At 44.4% G+C, this 22,500-nt stretch overlaps 1 protein-coding gene across 5 annotated transcripts in view; it reads right to left on the bottom strand.

Annotated features, from left to right (window-relative positions):
- strbp (spermatid perinuclear RNA binding protein) overlaps window positions 1–22,500 on the bottom strand; it is a 195,440-nt gene that overhangs the window by 23,154 nt on the left and 149,786 nt on the right. For all 5 annotated transcript variants that reach the window (XR_009811779.2, XR_009811778.2, XM_061931932.2 and 2 more), the window contains exons 8-14: window positions 21,491–21,602; window positions 21,301–21,398; window positions 17,507–17,606; window positions 9,356–9,439; window positions 8,789–8,997; window positions 6,112–6,264; window positions 979–1,113 (exon numbers count right to left, since the gene is read on the bottom strand). Coding sequence is in view for 3 of the 5 variants with exons in the window: in XM_061931932.2 (XP_061787916.1) it covers window positions 979–1,113; window positions 6,112–6,264; window positions 8,789–8,997; window positions 9,356–9,439; window positions 17,507–17,606; window positions 21,301–21,398; window positions 21,491–21,602 (891 nt within the window). In the remaining 2 variants the exon portion in view is untranslated. The remainder of the gene's footprint in view (window positions 1–978; window positions 1,114–6,111; window positions 6,265–8,788; window positions 8,998–9,355; window positions 9,440–17,506; window positions 17,607–21,300; window positions 21,399–21,490; window positions 21,603–22,500) is intronic.

The following is a 22,500-nucleotide window of genomic DNA, read 5'->3' as shown; positions in this document are numbered from 1 at the left end:
GTGCCGTTTTGTCCTACTAATTTTGGCGGTCCTTGAACTCACCGTAGTTTGTTTACATGTATAACTTTCTCCGACTTTCTAGGACGTGTTTTATGCCACTTCTTTTTCTGTCTCATTTTGTCCACCAAACTTTTAACGTTGTGCATGAATGCACAAAGGTGAGTTTTGTTGATGTTATTGACTTGTGTGGAGTGCTAATCAGACATATTTGGTCACTGCATGACTGCAAGCTAATTGATGCTAACATGCTATTTAGGCTAGCTATATGTACATATTGCATCATTATGCCTCATTTGTGGCTATATTTGAGGTCATTTAGTTTCCTTTAAGTCCTCTTAATTCAATTTATATCTCATGACACACTATCTGTATGTAATATGGCTTTTAATTTGTTGCGGCTCCAGACAGATTTGTTTTTGTATTTTTGGTCCAATATGGCTCTTTCAACATTTAGGGTTGCCGACCCCTGGGCTAACCAAACGTGGGTCCACACAATGTAGGCAAGACATGTATGTGTGTGTGTGTGTGTGTGTGTGTGCGCTTGTGGCATTGCACTTCCAGTACTAACTAGAATGTGTGCAATTCCAGTAGGAATGGCGTGTGAATGCCATGGCTGAAACGCGCAATCTGAACTGAAATGCTAACGTTAGCATGCTAACAGTTGTGTCACATACCAAGTTATATGACTATAAGGCAGACCTGGGCAATCGGGGGCCCGCGGGCCACATCCGGCCTTTTGTGCGTCCCTGTCCGGCCCATGTGAGGCTAATCATAAATGACAAAATACATTTCAAAAAGTATCTATGTGGAGTGTGCAATAAATACATAGTAAATGGTTGCACATAGAGCTCAAAAAAGTTAGCATGTGTCACATACCAAGTTGTATGACTGTGTGGTAAACAGGTTGCACATAAAGCTAAAACTGTTAGCATGTATTTGGAATGGTGAGTGAGAAGAATGGCGTCCTATATGTCTCACCTCCATGACGAAGCGTTTATCGTGGCTGCCACCGCTCTCTGAGATCAGCTCGTACTTGAGTCCTCGTCTCTTCTCGTTCAGCTCCATGACCGGGTTCTTGCCGCTGGCCGTCAGTATGGGGCCCTGAGTGCGCACCTGGACCAATATAAGACGTCACTTGGCTTTTCTTTCATTGGACAAGAGTGCTATTACATACTCAAATATAAGATGATCTTTTCTTTTCTCAGCTTTCCCATGAAACAGCAAAAAGTGCTGACTATGTTCTATCCATCCATCCATCCATCCATCTTCTTCCGCTTATCCGAGGTGGGGTCGCGGGGGCAGCAGCCTAAGCAGGGAAGCCCAGACTTCCCTCTCCCCAGCCACTTCGTCCAGCTCCTCCCGGGGGATCCCGAGGCGTTCCCAGGCCAGCCGGGAGACATAGTCTTCCCAACGTGTCCTGGGTCTTCCCCGTGGCCTCCTACCGGTCGGATGTGCCCTAAACACCTCCCGAGGGAGGCGATCGGGTGGCATCCTGACCGAACCACCTCATCTGGCTCCTCTCGATGTGGAGGAGCAGCGGCTTTACTTTGAGCTCCCCCCGAATGACAGAGCTTCTCACCCTATCTCTAAGGGAGAGCCCCGCCACCCGGCGGAGGAAACTCATTTCGGCCGCTTGTACCCGTGATCTTGTCCTTTCGGTCATAACCCAAAGCTCATGACCATAGGTGAGGATGGGAACGTAGATCGACCGGTAAATTGAGAGCTTTGCCTTCCGGCTCAGCTCTTCTTCACCACAACGGATTGATACAGCGTCCGCATTACTGAAGATGCCGCACCGATCCGCCTGTCGATCTCACGATCCACTCTTCCCTCACTCGTGAACAAGACTCCGAGGTACTTGAACTCCTCCACTTGGGGCAGGGTCTCCTCCCCAACCCGAAGATGGCATTCCACCCTTTTCCGGGCGAGAACCATGGACTCGGACTTGGAGGTGCTGATTCTCATCCCAGTCGCTTCACACTCGGCTGCGAACCGATCCAGTGAGAGCTGAAGATCCTGGCCAGATGAAGCCATCAGGACCACATCATCTGCAAAAATCAGAGACCTAATCCTGCAGCCACCAAACCAGATCCCCTCAACGCCTTGACTGCGCCTAGAAATTCTGTCCATAAAAGTTATGAACATAATCGGTGACAAAGGGCAGCCTTGGCGGAGTCCAACCCTCACTGGAAACGTGTCCGACTTACTGCCGGCAATGCGGACCAAGCTCTGACACTGATCATACAGGGAGCGGACCGCCAAAATCAGACAGTCCGATACCCCATACTCTCTGAGCACTCCCCACAGGACTTCCCGAGGGACACGGTCGAATGCCTTCTCCAAGTCCACAAAACACATGTAGACTGGTTGGGCAAACTCCCATGCACCCTCAAGGACCCTGCCGAGAGTATAGAGATGGTCCACAGTTCCACAACCAGGACGAAAACCACACTGTTCCTCCTGAATCCGAGGTTCGACTATCCGGCGTAGCCTCCTCTCCAGTACACCTGAATAGACCTTACCGGGAAGGCTGAGGAGTGTGATCCCACGATAGTTAGAACACACCCTCCGGTTCCCCTTCTTAAAGAGAGGAACCACCACCCCGGTCTGCCAATCCAGAGGTACCGCCCCCGATGTCCACGCGATGCTGCAGAGTCTTGTCAACCAAGACAGCCCCACAGCATCCAGAGCCTTAAGGAACTCCGGGCGGATCTCATCCACCCCCGGGGCCTTGCCACCGAGGAGCTTTTTAACTACCTCAGCAACCTCAGCCCCAGAAATAGAAGAGCCCACCACAGATTCCCCAGGCACTGCTTCCTCATAGGAAGACGTGCTGGTGGGATTGAGGAGGTCTTCGAAGTATTCCCTCCACCGATCCACAACATCCGCAGTCGAGGTCAGCAGAACACCATCCTTGCCATACACGGTGTTGATAGTGCACTGCTTCCCCTTCCTGAGGCGGCGGATGGTGGTCCAGAATCGCATATATATTCCTTTCTTTCATGAAGACAAGAATATAAGTTGGTGTATTACCTGATTCTGATGACTTGCATTGATTGTAATCAGACAGTAGTGATGATAACGTCCACATTTTCGAATGGAAGAGAAAAAAAAGTCTTCCTTTCTGTCTAATACCACATGAAAGTTGTTGGTTTTTGGCATCTTATTTGCCCAGCTTCCATATTCGTTTTTTATACACTTTACAAGAAATACATTGGCGGCAAACTCCGTAGCTTGCTAGCTTGTTTGCGCTGGCTTTCGGAGACTCTTATTTTGAAAGCGCAGGCGCGATGGAGCGGCACTTTTATTGTGAAGACAGGAACTGTGCAGTCAGTCTTTAGGCTTTTGACGGGAAGTACGGTTGAAATAAAAAAAGGGTCTTTTTTCCTTCACATTTTTGATTGATTGGAACTTTTATTAGTAGATTGCACAGTACAGTACATATTCCGTACAATTGACCACTAAATGGTAACACCCCAATAAGTTTTTCAACTTGTTTAAGTCAGGTCATGTGACCGCCTGGCTCTGTTTGATTGGTCCAACGTCACCAGTGACTGCATCTGATTGGTGGAACGGAGTGAACGTCACCAGTGACTGTATTTGTTGAAACGCAGGCACTATGGAGGTCTGTCTGACAGACCAAAACAAACAAAGCGTGCATTAACAGATCGATACAAATTAGTAGCGAGTAGCGAGCTGAATGTAGATAAAAGGAGCGGAGTAAAAGTAGCGTTTCTTCTCTATAAATATACTCAAGTAAAAGTAAAAGTATGTTGCATTAAAACTACTCTTAGAAGTACAATTTATCCCAAAAGTTACTCAAGTAGATGTAACGGAGTAAATGTAGCGCGTTACTACCCACCTCTGCTCCTGGTACCCTAGCACCTCCAAAACCCTCAAATCTAAACTCCAAACATCCCAGAACAAGCTAGTCAGCTTACTTCTAGACCTCCACCCCAGATCCCACCTCACTCCTACCCACTTCTCCAAAGTGGGCTGGCTCAGGGTGGAGGACAGAGTAAAACAACTTGCACTGAGCCTAGTCTATAAAATCCGCTACACCTCCCTGATACCGAAGTACATGTCAAACTACTTCCTTAACGTAAATGACCGCCATAACCACAACACCAGGGGGAGCTCCACTAACCACATTAAACCCAGATTCCCATCTAACAAAGGTCTTAACTCATTCTCCTTCTATGCCACATCAATATGGAATGCACTCCCAACAGGTATAAAAGAAAGTGCATCTCTATCCTCCTTCAAAACCGCACTAAAAGAACACCTCCAGGCAACTTCAACCCTAAACTAACACCCTCCCCGGATTGTTAATAATCAAATGTAAATAATCAAATGTAGACACTTTTTCTTATAATTTCTGGTCTCTCTCTCTATGTCCACTACTTGCTGTACATATCCTACCAAGTCAGACCTACACTATTCCAATGTCCATTTCTCTGATGATGCAATTGTTGATGACTGAGGTGCTGATAACAACCAAACCTAACCCCCCCCCGGATTGTAAATAATGTAAATAATTCAATGTGATTATCGTGTATGATGACTGTATTATGATGATAGTATATATCTGTATCATGAATCAATTTAGCCCCGCCTTCTTGTTGTTCACACCCACTTCAGGATTAAATGTATGGAAGGGAGGGAGGAAGGTAGGTATGGACCGACTGACTGTCCAACCGACGGACCGACCGATGGACAGAACGACCGACCACCGGACTGATCGACAGACGGGCCGAACGAACGACCGACCGCCAGACCGATGGACAGACGGGCCGACCGATGAACCAATCGACTGACGAACGGAATGACGGAACGACCGACGGCCGGACCGACAAACCAATCGACTGACCAACGGATGAACGGAACGACCGAGCAGCCGACCGATCGACCGACAGATAGGCCGACGAATCGACAGATCGGCCGACGGACGGACAGAACGATCGACCGCCGGACTGAACGACCGGCCAACTGATTGACTGACGGACAAACAGACGGGCCGACCGATGAACCAATCGACTGACGAACGGAATGACGGAACGACCGACGGCCGGACCGACAAACCAATCAACTGACCAACGGATGAACGGAACGACCGAGCAGCCGACCGATCGACCGACAGATAGGCCGACGAATCGACAGATCGGCCGACGGACGGACAGAACGATCGACCGCCGGACTGAACGACCGGCCAACTGATTGACTGACGGACAAACAGACGGACGGAACGACCGTCTGATGGACCAATAGACTGACGAACGGAATGACAAAACGACCGACAGCCGGACCGACAGACCAAACGACTGACGGACGGAACGACCGACAACCAGACCAACCAGCCGACCGATCGACCGACAGATAGGCCGACCCCGACTTAAACAAGTTGAAAAACATATTGGGGTGTTACCATTTAGTGGTCAATTGTACGGAACATGTACTTCACTGTGCAACCTACTAATAAAAGTTTCAATCAATCAATGTACTCTACTGACTCAAATATAAAACAGTATTTTTCTTTTTTAGCTTTTAAAAAAAGAAATAAATTAATTTCCTGATTATGTACTCTACCCACTCAAATATGAGACGGTGTTTTCCTTTTCCCCCCGCTTTTTTAATAAATTAACAAAAGTCCTGATTACGTACAGTACCTTAGTGACTTGAATATAAGACGGTATTTGGTTTTTGTTAGCTTTTTAATGAAAAAACATTAATAAAATGTGCTGATTTAGTACTGTATTGACTCAAATTTACGACAGTATTTTTCCAAATTTTTAATAAATAATAAAAATTTTAAAAGTTCTGTTTATGTACTTTATTGACTTGAATATAAGAGTATTTTACATTTTGTCAGCGTTTTAATAAAATGATGTCGTAAAAAGAAGGCCGGGTGGTCTTATGTTCAGGGTGGTCTTATGTTCAGGGTGGTCTTATGTTCAAGGTGGTCTTATGTTCAGGGTGGTCTTATGTTCAAGGTGGTCTTATGTTCAGGGTGGTCTTATGTTCAGGGTGGTCTTATGTTCAGGACACGTTGCTTATTTCGGGCGAGCAAGAGGAATAAAAGAAGAAAATAAGAGTTATGCTTTGCTGGCTCACCTCCAGCGTGTTGGAGCTGTCCGAGGCGTGCGTGGCGTTATTGCTGGTGTGCGAGGACGTCTCGCTCTTGCCCTCGCCGTCAGACTTCTCGTCCGAGCTCATGGGGTCCAGGTCGGAGTCGAACCCGGTCGGGTAGCCCATCGCCTGAAGAACCTGCGACATGGCAAGAAACAAATAGAAAGGTTTCAGGAGAGAAAGACAGAAAGGAGACTAGTCTGAGGCCAGCAGGTGATGGACAGATGAAAGAGTGGTGGAAGGAAAGAAGGGAAAAGGAGGTGAAGAAGGAACCTTTTACGGAATTGAGGCAGCCCCGCCGATTAGCCCCGCCTTCTTGTTGTTCACACCCACTTCAGGATTAAATGTATGGAAGGGAGGGAGGAAGGTAGGTATGGACCGACTGACTGTCCAACCGACGGACCGACCGATGGACAGAACGACCGACCACCGGACTGATCGACAGACGGGCCGAACGACGGACGGAACGACCGACCGCCAGACCGATGGACAGACGGGCCGACCGATGAACCAATCGACTGACGAACGGAATGACGGAACGACCGACGGCCGGACCGACAGACCAATCGACTGACCAACGGACGAACGGAACGACCGACCAGCCGACCGAGAGATAGGCCGACGAATCGACAGATCGGCCGACGGACGGACAGAACGATCGACCGCCGGACTGAACGACCGGCCAACTGATTGACTGACGGACAAACAGACGGACGGAACGACCGTCTGATGGACCAATAGACTGACGAACGGAATGACAAAACGACCGACAGCCGGACCGACAGACCAAACGACTGACGGACGGAACGACTGACAACCAGACCAACCAGCCGACCGATCGACCGACAGATAGGCCGACGGATCGACAGATCGACCGATGGACCGGCCGCCGGACGGACAGAACGATCGACCGCCGGACTGAACGACCGACCGACGGACAAACAGACAGACGGAACGACCGGCCGCCGGACCAATCGATCGACCGACGGACGGACAGACGGAACGACCGATGACCGGACCGACCGGCTGACCGGGCAATGGATTAATCGACCGACGGACAGACAAACGGAACGATTGACCGCCAAACCGACCGACCGACCGATGGACCGACTGAAAGACCACTCGACTGACCGACGGACGGACAGACAAATGGTACGATTGACCGCCGGACCGACCGACCGACTGATGGACAGACTGAAGGACCAATCGACTGACCGACCGACTGACAGACCGACAGACAGAACGACCGACCACCAGACCGATGGACCAACGGACGGATGGAACGACTGACCGTCCAACCGATCGACGGACGGATGGAAGGACTGACCGACGGGCCGACCGATGGACCAATCAACCGACCGATGGACAGACAGAACGACCGACCGAACGACCAGACCGATGGACCAACGGGCCGACCGATGGACCAATCGAACGACCGCCGAGCGGACGGAACGACCGACCGCCGGACCGACCGGCCGACCGATCAACCGACGGATGGCCACACGGAACGACCGACCGACGGACCGACTGATGGACCAATCGACCGACGGACGGACAGAACAACCGACCGCCAGACCGATTGACCGACGGGCCAACTGATGGACCGATCAACCGACTGACGGACAGATGGAATGACCGACCGTCGGACCGACCAACTGATTGACCGACGGATGGGACAGAATGACCGGACCGACCGACAGACCAAGTGATGGTCCAATAGACCAATGGACAAAGGCACGGAACGACTGACCGCCGGACCGACCGACTGACCGACGGACGGAATACCAACCGTCCGCCCAACCAACCGATCGACGGACGGATGGAAGGACTGATCGACGGGCCGACCGATAGACCAATCAACCGACCGACGGACAGAAAGAACGACCGACCGACAGCTGGACCGACTGACCGGCCAGACAACCCAACCGTCAGACCGACCGACCGATAGACCAATCGACCGACCGCCAGACCGATTGCCTGGCGGGCCGACCGACGGACAGACTGAATGACCGACCGCCGGACTGATTCACCGACGGGCTGACTGATCGACCGATGGACCAATCGACCGACCGACGGAGAGACGGAATGACCGACCAACTGATCGACGGGAGGACGGACGGACGGAACGACCAACCGATCGACTGACGGACCAGTCCAATAGACCGATGGACGGACGGACGGAACGACTGACCACCGGACCGGCCGACTGACGGATGGACGGAGGGAACAATCGACCGCCAAACGGAACGATCGACGGACGGATGACCGACCGGCCGACCAACGGACGGAACAACCGACCGCCCGCCCAACCGACTAATCAACGGACGGATGGAACGACTGACCGACCGGCCAATCGACGGACGGATGGAACGACCAACCGATCGACCGACGGACCAGGCGATGGTCCAATAGACCGATGGACGGACGGACGGAACGACTGACCGCCGGACCGTCCGACCGACGGATGGACGGACGGAACAACCGACCGCCAAACGGAACGATCGACGGACGGATGACCGACCGGCTGACCAACGGACGGAACAACCGACCGCCCGCCCAACTGACTAATCAACGGACGGCTGGAACGACCGACTGCCGGACCAATCGACCGCCGGCCCGATGGACCAGCCACTTGCCCGACCGGCCGCCCGCACCTTCTTACCTTGACTGCTACATGGAGTTTGGCGGTCTTCTTGGAGGACCCCGACGCCTCATAGACGGTCCCATCCAGGTCCACGGACATGGTGAAGACGGGCGCGTGAACCGGGCCCGACTGGGACAGCAGACGGTACTGTAGACCTGGACGGATCTGGTTCAAGCGCATGAGGGCGTTCATCGGCTGGTTGGAGTCCATGGCTTTGCTGTCTAGAACTGATCACAGATCACTTTAGTTTCTGGGAAATCACAAATGACCCTTTCAAATATTTTTGGGGGAAAATATTGCGTATTTTGTGTGTTTGACAAATAAAACGAAGTTTTCTTTGACAGAAAGGACACAAAACAAACAAACATAAATAATGAAGGAACTATAATCAACCAGAGACTGATCTAGAGACTTAAGTGTTAAAAGTAAAAAACAAAAAACAATTTGATGACTTATTTTTAACACTTTTATGAGTTTTCAAACTGTCATTGCTCAAAAGTACTAATGAATTGAAATCAATGTTGACACAATGACTTCCCATCAAAGGGTCAGGTGATTACCACTGTGAAGTCAACCTTGGCGCACCTTTTCTCAGATTCCTCTTCATCCTCTTGATGAGCTCTCTGTCGTCCATCACGCCGTCCTCGTAAGGACGCTTCAGGGCCAGGCCTGCAGGGGGGGCGTAGCGAGGGTCAGCCGCAGATAAAGGGGGCGAACGTCGAATGTGACACGCGGCGGCCATGTTGACCATGCAGATGGCGAGGGAGGGGAGAGAGTCAAAGGTCAGCTGGTGTTTGAGACGTCACAAGGTGAGTCTTTCAGGGAGAGAAGCTGGGAATGTTCCACTGGAGTGTGACAATATTGAACCTCCTTTTTAACTCCTTCATCTTACCACTCCTATTATCTCTTCAACGCTCTACATTTATTACCTCCTATTTACCAAATTCATTCATCTTATTTCAGCTTCTCATTACTGCATTTTCCTGACTCTAAGGTGCACTTAAAACCCTTTTACTCCCTTAAAACTCGACAGTGCGCCTTAAAACCCGGTGCGCCTAATGTACGGAATAATTCTGACCTCAGAGCTATTTTGTTTGGTACAGGGCGTAATGATAAGTGTGACCAGTAGATGGCAGTCACACATAAGAGATACGTGTAGACTGCAGGCTGACGCCAGTAAACAACCCCAAATCTTTAATGTTTCATAGAGAATATAGAACAATATACGCGGCGCTCAAAAATCAGTTTTTTGTTTTAGTTGGACTTAGCTATGAAGTCGCACTGCTTGATGGATTGTCGGAGCATTACGACTACCATAGTCAGACGTACTGTGCTTCAACATACGCTATTATTATGGTGTGTATAAGGACCCCCAAAATGGCAGACATACTATCTGGCATTTTGATTCGCAATATTATGCAAAACCAACTTTTCTTAAGTCCTGAAAATGTCTGTGACCGCCTTTGTAGTTGATCATCTTCTTCTTGTTATGGGACATTCATCCTCTGCTGTTGCCATTTCTAATATAAAGTAGTGTAAAGTTCTTACTTATATCTGTCAGTAAACTTGCCATGAAAGCACTAAAACATACCGGTGTAGTGACTTTACATTATTCACCCAAGGAACTTTACTTATTAGAGAGTTCCGGTCACGCGACACATTTCGGGTGTTGTTGTTGCACCAGTGAGCCACGGATGAGGAGATGCTGCTCCGTTATTGATTGAAGTAAAGTGTGAATGTCATCAAAACAGTTAGCTCCATCTTTTGATACTTCTTCCACTCCCGTCCTTGCACGCTACACCAAAGAGAAGACGCTGTCCAAGTGCCATCCATCCATTTTCTACCGCTTATTCCCTTCGGGGTCGCTGGAGCCTATCTCAGCTACAATCGGGCGGAAGGGCGGGGTACACCTTGGACAAGTCGCCACCTGTCCAAGTGGAGGCACGTAAATAAGAGCGACCACAAAACGGTGCATCCTGAAGAGACTGTCAGAAAGTGAGTGTAAGAAGATGTGTAAAACATCATCTATGCAACATTTAGAGCAAAGAAGCATCATTACATGTTATGTAGACCACAAGGAAGTCTTTTACATTTAGAAAATAAATAATAATAATATGACTCCTTTAATGCGCCTTAGGTGCGCCCTATGGTCTGGAAAATACGGGTCATGCCTTTTTAAATTGTGTCTTATTAATATATTTTATTCATTTCATTGATCCTCTTAATATGTTTTAGATTGATGGAGCTATTTCCAGCCTTTGCTCAGCATTGGGGGCCCTGATGTGCCACGGCTGCTGTGGCTCCTGGGCAAGAGGACTCCCTGGTGTGCCCTGGCTTTTTTCTAAGAATAAGATGGTAGTAGGTCAGACGTCTTACCTACTCCCATTTCTTACTTTTTTCCAAACACCTCACCTTTGTCGGATTTTTTCACATTTGGATGTATTTTATCTCCCCGGTGTTAGTCCCTCCCCGGTGTTAGTCCCTCCCCGGTAGAGATGCGCGGTTTGCGGACACAACCGCGGAGTCCGCGGATTATCCGGGGATCGGGCGGATGAAATAAAAAAAAATAAGATTTTATCCGCGCGCGGGTCGGGTCGGGTGGATTAATTAGATATATATATTTTTTTTATTTTTTTTATTTTTTTTTGCGGGTGGCAGTTAAACCAATTGGTAAATATATATACATAGTTAAATGTTGTTACCCACATACGAAAAACGAGCAGGCACCTGCTGCATATGCCACAACAGAAGAAAAAAAAAAGAAAAGAGATGGACACTTTTACGGAGCGGAGAAGGGACGCCTCGCCGGGGTCCGGGACCGAGGCCCCTTCCCCCGAGAGGGCCCCACCGGGAGCCGTGGCTGAGGCGATCCGCGAGAAGGGCCCGACGCACGTCCAGGGTCACTACCGCGCCCACCGCACCGACACCCCGCCTCGTCCGCCTTCGCCGCGGCCGGCGTCACGCGCAGCAGGTAAGCAGCTTACCTGCCCGCCACCCCCGTGGCCGGGGGCTCGTAACAGGGGTCACTCCGCGCGCTCCGCCCGCGCAGCTTACCTGCCCGCCACCCCTGTTGCCGGGGGCGCGTAACAGGGGTCACTCCGCGCGCAGTGCGCTCACGAAAGGGGTGGGGCTCACCCTGGTTGATATAGAGAGCAGGACGGTGGCCATGGAAGTCGGAACCCGCTAAGGAGTGTGTAACAACCAACCTGCCGAATCAACTAGCCCTGAAAATGGATGGCGCTGGAGCGTCGGGCCCATATACCCGGCCGTCGCCGGCAGCGAGACGCGCTTGGAGGTGCGCTCAGCGCGGCTCCCATATGATTGCGCACTGGTGTGCGTCTGGGTCGTGACAGCGTGGCACGCGAAAGTCTGTGCTGCATTGGATCAGTCTCCTTTCTTTAACAGGCAAAAGCTTTATAACCTCAGTGAGGTTATAAAGCTTGCGCACCAAACACGAAGCAAGGCCATGGTGCAGGAGAACAAAGGACTTCTTTCATTTAAGGTTTGTGATAAACCATCAAACTCATTCGTTAAAAGGACTCTATAGTAATATAAAGCGAATTTTTCTGGACATTATCATGCAAGAAAAGTTTATTTTTGGGACCGCGATCACCGCGTAATGATTTTTAAAGGTTGCATTACAAACATTTAACTGTCCCATGTGATCAGCCAGTGCGATTGGAAGTCCATGCTCAATTATTGCCTCCGTAAATAAAACTTCGGCATTTATCACATCCAAAGAATCTGTTTGGGCGACGAAAAACGTTGAAAGTTTTCCACTTGTATCGCTAGCAACGGCATTAGACTTGTGTTTTTTTGTCCCAACGTGGTCTTTTACATCGCTAATTCCTCCGTGTCCGATTGAAAAATCTTGTCTGCACAAGGTGCAATTCGCGTAGTTTTCACCCTTTTTTTTTTTTTTAATTAATGAAAAACCCGGAATAGGTTGATGAAAACCGTACGAATTACAGGAAAACCGGAGTAGTTGGCAGGCTCACTAATGCCTTGCATCATCTATATTAGATCGGGCGGATGGCGGGCGGGTGCAGTTCTGATCAAACGTTACATCGGGTGGATGGCGGATGGTTGACGACTTTCTGACGCGGTTGCGGATGAAATAAATTGCCTATCCGCGCATCTCTACTCCCCGGTGTTAGTCCCTCCCCGGTGTTAGTCCCTCCCCGGTGTCAGTCCCTCCCCGGTGTTAGTCCCTCCCTGGTGTCAGTCCCTCCCCGGGGGAGTTTCTACCTTTCCCCACATTTTGAGGAGAAAAGTCCAAAATGGAAGTCGGTAAGACCTCTGACCGACTCCCATTTTGGACTTTTTTGCCCCTGGTCAACCAAAACACCTCGCACTTTTCCACATGTTGGCGTGTTTTAGGCTGCGGTGGTGGTGGTGGTGGTGGTGGTGGTGGTGGTGGCCACTCATCATGCAGACCTCCAGGAGAGTTCTGGCTGAAATATGGAGCAGGAACTCCGACTTCCCAGTACAAATGGAACGCATTTTGCTCAATTTTGTATTCAATTAAATTGTCAACATCATTTTTTTCCACACCGATTTATTTATCCTCTGAAATGTTACACTTTATCTATTTATTTATTTATTTTAATAAACATCATTTTTAAACCCACACATTTTACTCCCAAATCTTTTATTCTATTAAATTGTCAGCATATTTTTTTACATACATCATTTTAAAACCCTGTATTTTGACATTGTTAACCCATTTCTTTGTTCAATTAAATTGTCAGCATCATTTATTTTGCACTGAATTTCAAAATACTGTATTTTAACAAAGTCAATTTAATAAAATTTCCACACTGATTTTTTTATCCTCTGAATTTTTACACTTTATTTAAAAAAACAAAACTATTTTAACAAACTGAATTTTTAAACACATTTTTTTGGCTCACAAGTTTTATTCAATGAAATTGTCAGCGTTTTTTTTTGTAAAACCAAAGTGTGCGTAGAAAACAAGGCAGTGTATTTGATATTTGTATTTAATTTGAACAGTAACACTGGCTGCTAATATAGGGAAATAAAACACATTTTTAATGAAGTGATTCTAGATGGAGCTCACAGTTTGGTCTAGAAAAAAGGAATGGTGCTTCTTATGTCCAGTTTTTGAAATGATGTTCTACAGAATGTTTCCAAATCACTTTCTGACCGTTTTGTGGGCGGTCTTATTCACGTGCCTCCACTTTGACTGCATCTTCTACAGCGGATCTACTGAGAGAGTAAGTTCAAACTATGTGCTACTTTTTAATGTGTAAACATGTAGGAGCCTCAACAAGAGGATGGAGAATAAGAAGGAGCTTATGGACCACAATTGCGGACTAGGATGGTCACCAGGTAGCCCGTAAGGACCAGATCAGTCGCCCGCTGGCCTGTTCTAAAAATAGCTCAAAGAGCAGCACTTACCAGTGAGCTGCCTCTATTTTTTAAATTGTATTTATTTACTAGCAAGCTGGTCTCGCTTTGCTACACATTTTTAATTCTAAAAGAGACAAAACTCAAATAGAATTTGAAAATCCAAGAAAATATTTTAAAGACTTGGTCTTCACTTGGAATAAGCGGTAGAAAATGGATGGATGGATGGGTCTTCACTTGTTTAAATAAATTCATTTATTTTTTACTTTGCTTCTTATTACTTTTAGAAATACAATTTTAGAGAAAAAATACAACCTTAAAAATGATTTTAGGATTTTTAAACAAATATATCTTTTTACCTTTTAAATTTCTTCCTCTTCTTTCCTGACAATTTAAATCAATGTTCAAGTAATTTTTAATTTTTTTATTGTAAAGAATAATAAATATTCTAGCTTCTGGTTTTTCGACGAAGAATATTTGTGAAATATTCTTACTATGATTAAAATTCAAAAAAATTATTCTGGAAAATCTAGAAAATCTGTAGAATCAAATTTAAATCTTATTTCAAAGTATTTTGAATTTCTTTTAAAAATTTTGTTCTGGAAAATCTTGAAGAAATACTGATTTGTCCTTGTTAGAAATATAGCTTGGTCCAATTTGTTAAATATTCTAACAAAGTGCAGATTGGATTTTAACCAATTTAAAACATCAAAATTCTAAAATTTATCTTAATCAGGAAAAATTACTAATGATGTTCCATAAATTCTTTTTTTAATTTTTTCAAAAAGATTCAAATTAGCTCGTTTTTCTCTTCTTTTTGTCGGTTGAATTTTGAATTATAAAGATAAAATATGTTTCAAAATTTTATTTTAAATTTTTTCTTGTTTTCTCCTCTTTTAAACCGTTCAATTAAGTGTTTTTTTCATCATTTATTCTCTACAAAAAACCTTCCGTAAAAGGAAAAAAAAAAATGTACGACGGAATGACAGACAGAAATACCCATTTTTTTATATATATAAATGTATTTATTTAGCTATTCTTGTTTAAATCACACTTACGTGTAACTTACAAATGACAATATATTTATTTATTTAAGTGTGTATCAAACTGGTAGTCCTTCGCATTAATCAGTACCCAAGAAATAAATAATAAATGATAAATGGGTTGTACTTGTATAGCGCTTTTCTACCTTCAAGGTACTCAAAGCGCTTTGACACTATTTCCACATTTACCCATTCACACACACATTCACACACTGATGGCGGGAGCTGCCATGCAAGGCGCTAACCAGCAGCCATCAGGAGCAAGGGTGAAGTGTCTTGCTCAGGACACAACGGACATGACGAGGTTGGTACTAGGTGGGGATTGAACCAGGGACCCTTGGGTCGCGCACGGCCATTCTTCCACTGCGCCACGCCGTCTTTAAAAACAGCAAAAGGATTCTGTCATATAGAGGATCTTTGACTAACATTTTTGCTGTAGGGCCATAAAACAGCAGAGGGATCCTGTTATGTAGAGGATCTTTGACTGGGCCTTTAAAAACAGCAAAACGATCCTGTCATTTAGAGGATCTTTGACTAACATTTTTGCTGTAGGGCCTTAAAACAGCAGAGGGATCCTGTCATATAGAGGATCTTTGACTAACATTGTTGCTGTAGGTCTTTAAAAATAGCAAAAGGATCCTGACATATAGAGGATCTTTGACTAACATTTTTGCTGTAGGGCCATAAAACAGCAGAGGGATCCTGTTATGTAGAGGATCTTTGACTAGGCCTTTAAAAACAGCAAAACGATCCTGTCATTTAGAGGATCTTTGACTAACATTTTTGCTGTAGGGCCTTAAAACAGCAGAGGGATCCTGTCATATAGAGGATCTTTGACTAACATTGTTGCTGTAGGTCTTTAAAAATAGCAAAAGGATCCTGTCATATAGAGGATCTTTGACTAACATTTTTGCTGTAGGGCCATAAAACAGCAGAGGGATCCTGTTATGTAGAGGATCTTTGACTGGGCCTTTAAAAACAGCAAAACGATCCTGTCATTTAGAGGATCTTTGACTAACATTTTTGCTGTAAGGCCTTAAAACAGCAGATGGATTCTGTCATATAGAGGATCTTTAACTAACATTGTTGCTGTAGTAGAAGTAATTTTTGGTTTCAAAAAGGTTGGTGACCCCTGTACTAGGGCATCAAATCAGTGTCAGTTGAGTCGGTCCATAGGTTGCCTGTAGGGATTTTTAATGTCCAGCAGATGTCAGTATTTAGTGACACAGTATCGACACAGTATCAATACAGTTTTGCAATGTGTCGAAACGCTTCATGACGCCTCATCAACCCATCACTACTTGATACCATATATGGAGCTCGGAAGAAAGCAGAACATTCTCTCTCCAGTCATCTGTCACCTCCGTGCTCATGTTGTTATTATGTGTTGGTAGACAGGAAGAAAACAAAAAAAGGGGGCGGGGTTTGACGGTTTCAACTTGCGATTATGTAAAAAAAAAAAAAAAGGGAGGTACTGTTTTTTTTTTTTTTTAAATGTTTTTAAATGCAAATCACTATGTGCCAAACAAATAATGTTTGATTGATTGGCCTGTGAAAAACACAGCTATTTGTTTATTTTCTTTTGAACAGACACGGCGGCGCGTGGTCAAACAAGCGGAAACAGTGTGGATGACAAAGGAGGCAGAACATTTTGGGCTTGAAAAATGTGAAGGATTCAAGTGAAGCTGTAGACACGCTGCTTTAAAACCTGGCTAGCCAGCGGCTAACGTCCCTCCGCAGTGTTTTAGCTACTTCTAAATCACTAACCCTGGCCTCCATGGTGACAAAGCACATTTCTTACATGTATCATGTTAAAGTTAAAGTTAAAGTACCAATGATTGTCACACACACACTAGATGTGGCGAGATTATTCTCTGCATTTGACCCATCACCCTTGATCACCCCCTGGGAGGTGAGGGGAGCAGTGGGCAGCAGCGGTGGCCGCGCCCGGGAATCATTTTTGGTGATTTAACCCCCAATTCCAACCCTTGATGCTGAGTGCCAAGCAGGGAGGTAATGGCTCACATTTTTATAGACTTTGGTATGACTCGGCCGGGATTTGAACTCACAACCTACCGATCTCAGGGCGGACACTCTAACCACTAGGCCACTGAGGACGAGGACTATCTAAACATGCTTCGCTACACGGCGTAGGAGGACACAATAGCTCACAGCAAGCTAGCGCTACTCAACGTAAACAAACTGGGTGGATCTATACAAATATCCACTGTAAGTACAAGAGCGTATGTAGTCGATACTACAATGATTATATAGTCAGTTTTTTTGTTATCTTTCCATTGTTTGTAAAAGAGGAGACACACACCTTCTTTGTCGCACCAAGGGAACTTCTGTTTGCTGGAAGGAAGAGGCTCCATCTCCAACACTTTGCAGATCTGCCCAAAGGCGATGAGCCTGAGCGCGTGCTGCGGAACACACACACACACACACACACACACACACACACACACACACACACACACACACACACACCAGAGGGAAGATGAGTAGCAGAGAAACAATGACAAGATGGCGGAACGTCAAACGCGTCACCACCTTTTCAGCAGGGAACCTTCCATGCGGCACACGTTCCTGACGGTTCCACATAAAGTGACGGACAGGAAGTGAGGAGTAAACGAATGGAGTTCGGAACAGCAACAGCGCCAAGGAGAAGTCGGAGCCCGAACACGCGCTTTTGTTCTTAAAATCTCTATTTTTTTGAACAATTTGCCTTCTGGTGAAATACGTAAACAAACAAAGATCAGCCATTGTTAAGTCCAGATCAAGACGGGCCCTTCAAAGTAAAAGCATAGTATAAAGCCGCACCCACTAAATTTCAGAAGAAAAAAAACTTTTTTCCATATGTAAGCCGCACCGGACATTAAGGCGGAGATATATACAGTATACTTGTTGGGAAATGACTTATGTACACAGAAATATTTATTGACATACCTTCATTGTTTACAAAGGCAGTAAAACGGCTGATCAAACAAAACAGAAGTCATGGTCATGGAGCCACTAGCTGCGCAAGCTAGCTCTCCAATCAGCTAAACAGACTCAATAACTCCACGCTGACGTTTTGCTGAATTTACTGAGGTATTAGTGAAAGTGAAACAATACAAAAAGAATGTAAGTTAATAATACTAACACAGACACTTGTGAATAGCAACAACTAAGGCTGCAGCTAACGATTATTTTTCTATCGATTAATCTATAGATTTATTTTTTTTTCCGATTAATCGGTTAATCTATAGATAATTTTTTCGATTAATCTATAGATTATTTTTCCTTTTACCGATTATTTTTTTTTATTTAAAATGAAGATGAAAAAATTAATTTAGGCCAGTTTTTTCAAAAGGCATGACTTATTTACAAAAAAAAAAGTATGGCCACTCAGTCAACATTGACAACAACATGACAAAATATTCTGTAACAATGTAAACATTTAAAACTTTTAACATTTAACAAAATTAAAAGTAGCTTATTTGCTTTTTAATGTGCAAATATAAAAGTAAACATCCAGTGCAAATCTTAATATTCTGCAGTAGTATAAGCATTTCAAAAGTATAAGTATTGCTTATTTTGCTTTAAAATGTACAAAAATAAAGATAAACATCCAATACAAAAAAGTGCAAAAGGAAATATTCTGTAACAGTGTAAACATTTCAACAAAAGTAAAAGTATTGCTTATTTTGCTTAATAACACAACAATGATAGTATGATTAAAGTGAAAGTTAATTGTTGGTTTGTACATAGTATATGTAACTGTTAATGTTGTAAAAGGTATTTGCACAACTAATTAACGTTAGCGTTAAAGAGGAGTGCATCTTTGTAAACACTGAACAGGCACGCCAAACGCGCCTCTCAGAGCGAAACGGTGTTTTAGTATATGAATTTACAACGCAGATACAAATGACACATTCATGTTTTTGTGTAATGATGACAACGTATACTCACGCGGACGATTGACTAGTTGATTGTGATGGCAAGAACGCTGTCGGGTGTTTTCTTTTCAAATGTTCCTTCATAGCCGTTGTGCTGCTATGATAGGCCATTTCCGCTCGACACAGTGTGCATACAACAACTGTCAAGTGTTTGGCTTTTTTCGCTGTGCTTATCCCACATTTGAAGGGATGTACCAATGCTGAATGTGGCTTCTGGATTTCACTCAAAAGACCAGACCGTAGTTACTTTTTCCTTTTATTTTCCTTTAGTTTGCAACAGTTTTTCCAACGAAGAAACAGCTTCTTTTTTCTTCTTTAGTCTTTTTAGCAGTGTTAGTAGACTTTAGTAGACTTTAGTTTCTTTAGCTGTCATTAGCTGTCTTTAGTAGCCTTTAGTAGCCTTTAGCTTCTTTAGTAGCCTTTAGCTTCTTTAGTAGCCTTTAGCTTCTTTAGTAGGTGAAAAACCTTTAAGGACAAAACACCACAAGATTAACATGCTGTAAAAAATCAATCAATTATCAGTCCCATAATTTACAATTATTAATTAGGCTATCAAACTCTTAACCATTAAACAAGTGCAAGAAAATGGACACATCTTTTCCCTTTAAGTTAAAACAGATTTTAAATAAATTGTCTCAACATAAATGCACCAAGATACATATAAAATACAATTAAACCCAGAAACACAATAGATAAATGCAGCAGAAAACCCAATATGCAAATACATAAATACCTAACCAATTAACCACCTATTTAGATACATATTTAAAATCCATATTCAGTATAAATATATTATGAAATTAGCAGTGAAACACTCAATCTTAAACGCCGTCTACTGGTAGAAAAATGCCCCTTTTTCTATGCCCTCACCAGCAGCCAATGATCCAACACAGTTAAATCCAACACTTTAAGTTGAGCGACTTCACCCTCCTGATGAAGCAAACTGCTCCAACATTTATCAAACTAAGCAAAGAATATCAACACTAAACAACAGTTACACAAAACACCGTGTGTATTTAGCCTCCAGCGCAACAGGTGCGCCACACCCACAAAGAGAACTAAAGTGCAATCTTACCGGCTGTCCGTTCAGCTATTGGTTTTGGTACACTTTTGGCACAACTCTGGGTTATCTGTAACGAACTAAACCTTTTTCCACTCTGCGCTGGCGTCTTTTGTACTCCTTGATTTGACACAGCGGTCTAATTACCGGGCTCGCGCACCAGCAGATGAGACGGGAGCGCGCCGCGTTATACCTGCGCGTGAACGTAAACTGATCGGTTCTGATCATATAAGCCGACTGGCTGAAATAATGCCGAATTGTATACATTTCCTGGGGTTGCCTAGGTGAATAGGGATGCGAATGTGCTCTAAGATAAAATATAATTTTATTAAGTGGGGTTTGGCTGGTTGCTAAACAGCCACGGTTGCGAGCTCGCGTGTCAGCTGACGAGACAGCTGTTCGCAGCTACAACATTATTAGGCCGCTTATTGAAATACTCCCACACTTTTGACGACTTTTGGCGTGCCTTTTTCCCCTCGCTCGCACCGCTCGCATCGTCTGCTTTGCGCTCCGCCATGACGGTAGTGTGACGTAAATATGCGACGCATCGACGCACAAAAACGGCGTCGACGTATTTACGTAACCGATGACGTCGACGCGTCGTTTCAGCCTTAGCAACAACGCTAGCTTCTTTACATTACAATAGCAGGTAGAAATATGCATGAAAACACTTCTACAGACATCACACATGGGACACTTTAGTAAGTAAGAATTGTTGTAGTTATATTGTAAAACTTACAAACATTGCTTGGAGTGATGGGTGAAGAATCCATACGAGTAGGAACGCTATGGACGGCTAGAAGACGGAACGGCAAAGCTTTAAACAGCAGGGAACACTGCGAAGGTTCACCCAGCGCCACCTGCAGTGAGCCAACTCCTCCAAAAGATGGCGCCGTAGCACAAACAATAACACTCCTTTTCAGTGTCTTTGCTTCATTTACTTTTTCAACTATTTGCATTGTGGCCGTCAGCCAGGGAAAAATCCATCAATTAGCCGCGCCGTTTTACAAACCGCTGGGTTCATAGTGTAGGAAAAAAGTAGCATCTTATAGTCAACCATTCAATAAAAATCAAGTGTCTCCAACTGTGTGTGTGTGTGTGTGTGTGTGTGTGTACCTGTGCGCTGCAGGTGATGGCCTCCGCCTGCTGGTGCGTCATGTGGGCTAAGGTGTCGATGGGCTCCTTCTCACAGGGGTCATGTAGACCAGGACCACCTGAGGGAGAGAGGGTTATTCTTCTGCCTGACCACACGGAAGGACAAAAGCAGGACTTATAAAAAATAATAAATAAACATTGAACTTCCCACCTGGGAGCAAGATGCCCGAGGCCACACACTCCATGACCCGACGCAGGGCCTCCCCCGCCCCTAGGGGTCTGCTGCAGGTGGCGATGGCCTTCTCACAGATCAACTCCAGGGGCTGCGCACCAAAGTCATCTTTTCAACTCTGGATCTACCTTATCTATCCTCTTCTTTGCCATCAATACAGTAACTTATATACTATTTATTCATTATATACATAATATACATAAGCATAATATATATATTATTTATTTTTATATATTATATTTATATCATTAATTACATAATAACAGAATATATACATAAGCATAATATAATACATAATATATTATTTATTTATTATATATATAATATAATACATAATATATGCATAATAACATAAAATATATACATAAGCAAAATAAATACATCATATATATAATATATGATGTATTTATTATATACATAATAACAGAATATATACATAAACATAATAAACACATAATATATTATGTATTTATTATATACATAATAACATATAATATATACACAAACATAGAAAACACATAATATATATAATACATTATGTATTTATTATATACATAATAACATAGAATATATACACAAGCATAATAAACACATAATATATATAATACATTATGTATTTATTATAAACATAATAACATATAATATATACATAAGCCGATATAAAACCTCCTTTATGCCAGCGAGCTTCAAGGGTCTTAGTGATAAAAAAAATAAATAAATCATGAATTATTATTATATATATATATATATATATATATATATATATATATATATATATATATATACACACCGTATTTTTCAGAATATAAGTCACACCTGCCGAAAATGCACATTAAAGAAGGAAAAAAAACATATATAAGTGGCACTGGAGTATAAGTTGGGGAAATGTATTTGATAAAAGCCAACAGCAAGAATAGACATTTGAAAGGCAATTTAAAATAGATGAAGAATAGTGAACAACAGGCTGAATAAGTGTACGTTATATGAGG

This window comes from Nerophis lumbriciformis, linkage group LG39 (genome assembly GCF_033978685.3).
Source record: "Nerophis lumbriciformis linkage group LG39, RoL_Nlum_v2.1, whole genome shotgun sequence".
In the NCBI taxonomy this organism is placed as follows: domain Eukaryota; kingdom Metazoa; phylum Chordata; class Actinopteri; order Syngnathiformes; family Syngnathidae; genus Nerophis; species Nerophis lumbriciformis.
The sequence above is the reverse complement of the archived record's forward strand: the minus strand, read 5'-3'. Positions and strand labels throughout refer to the sequence as shown.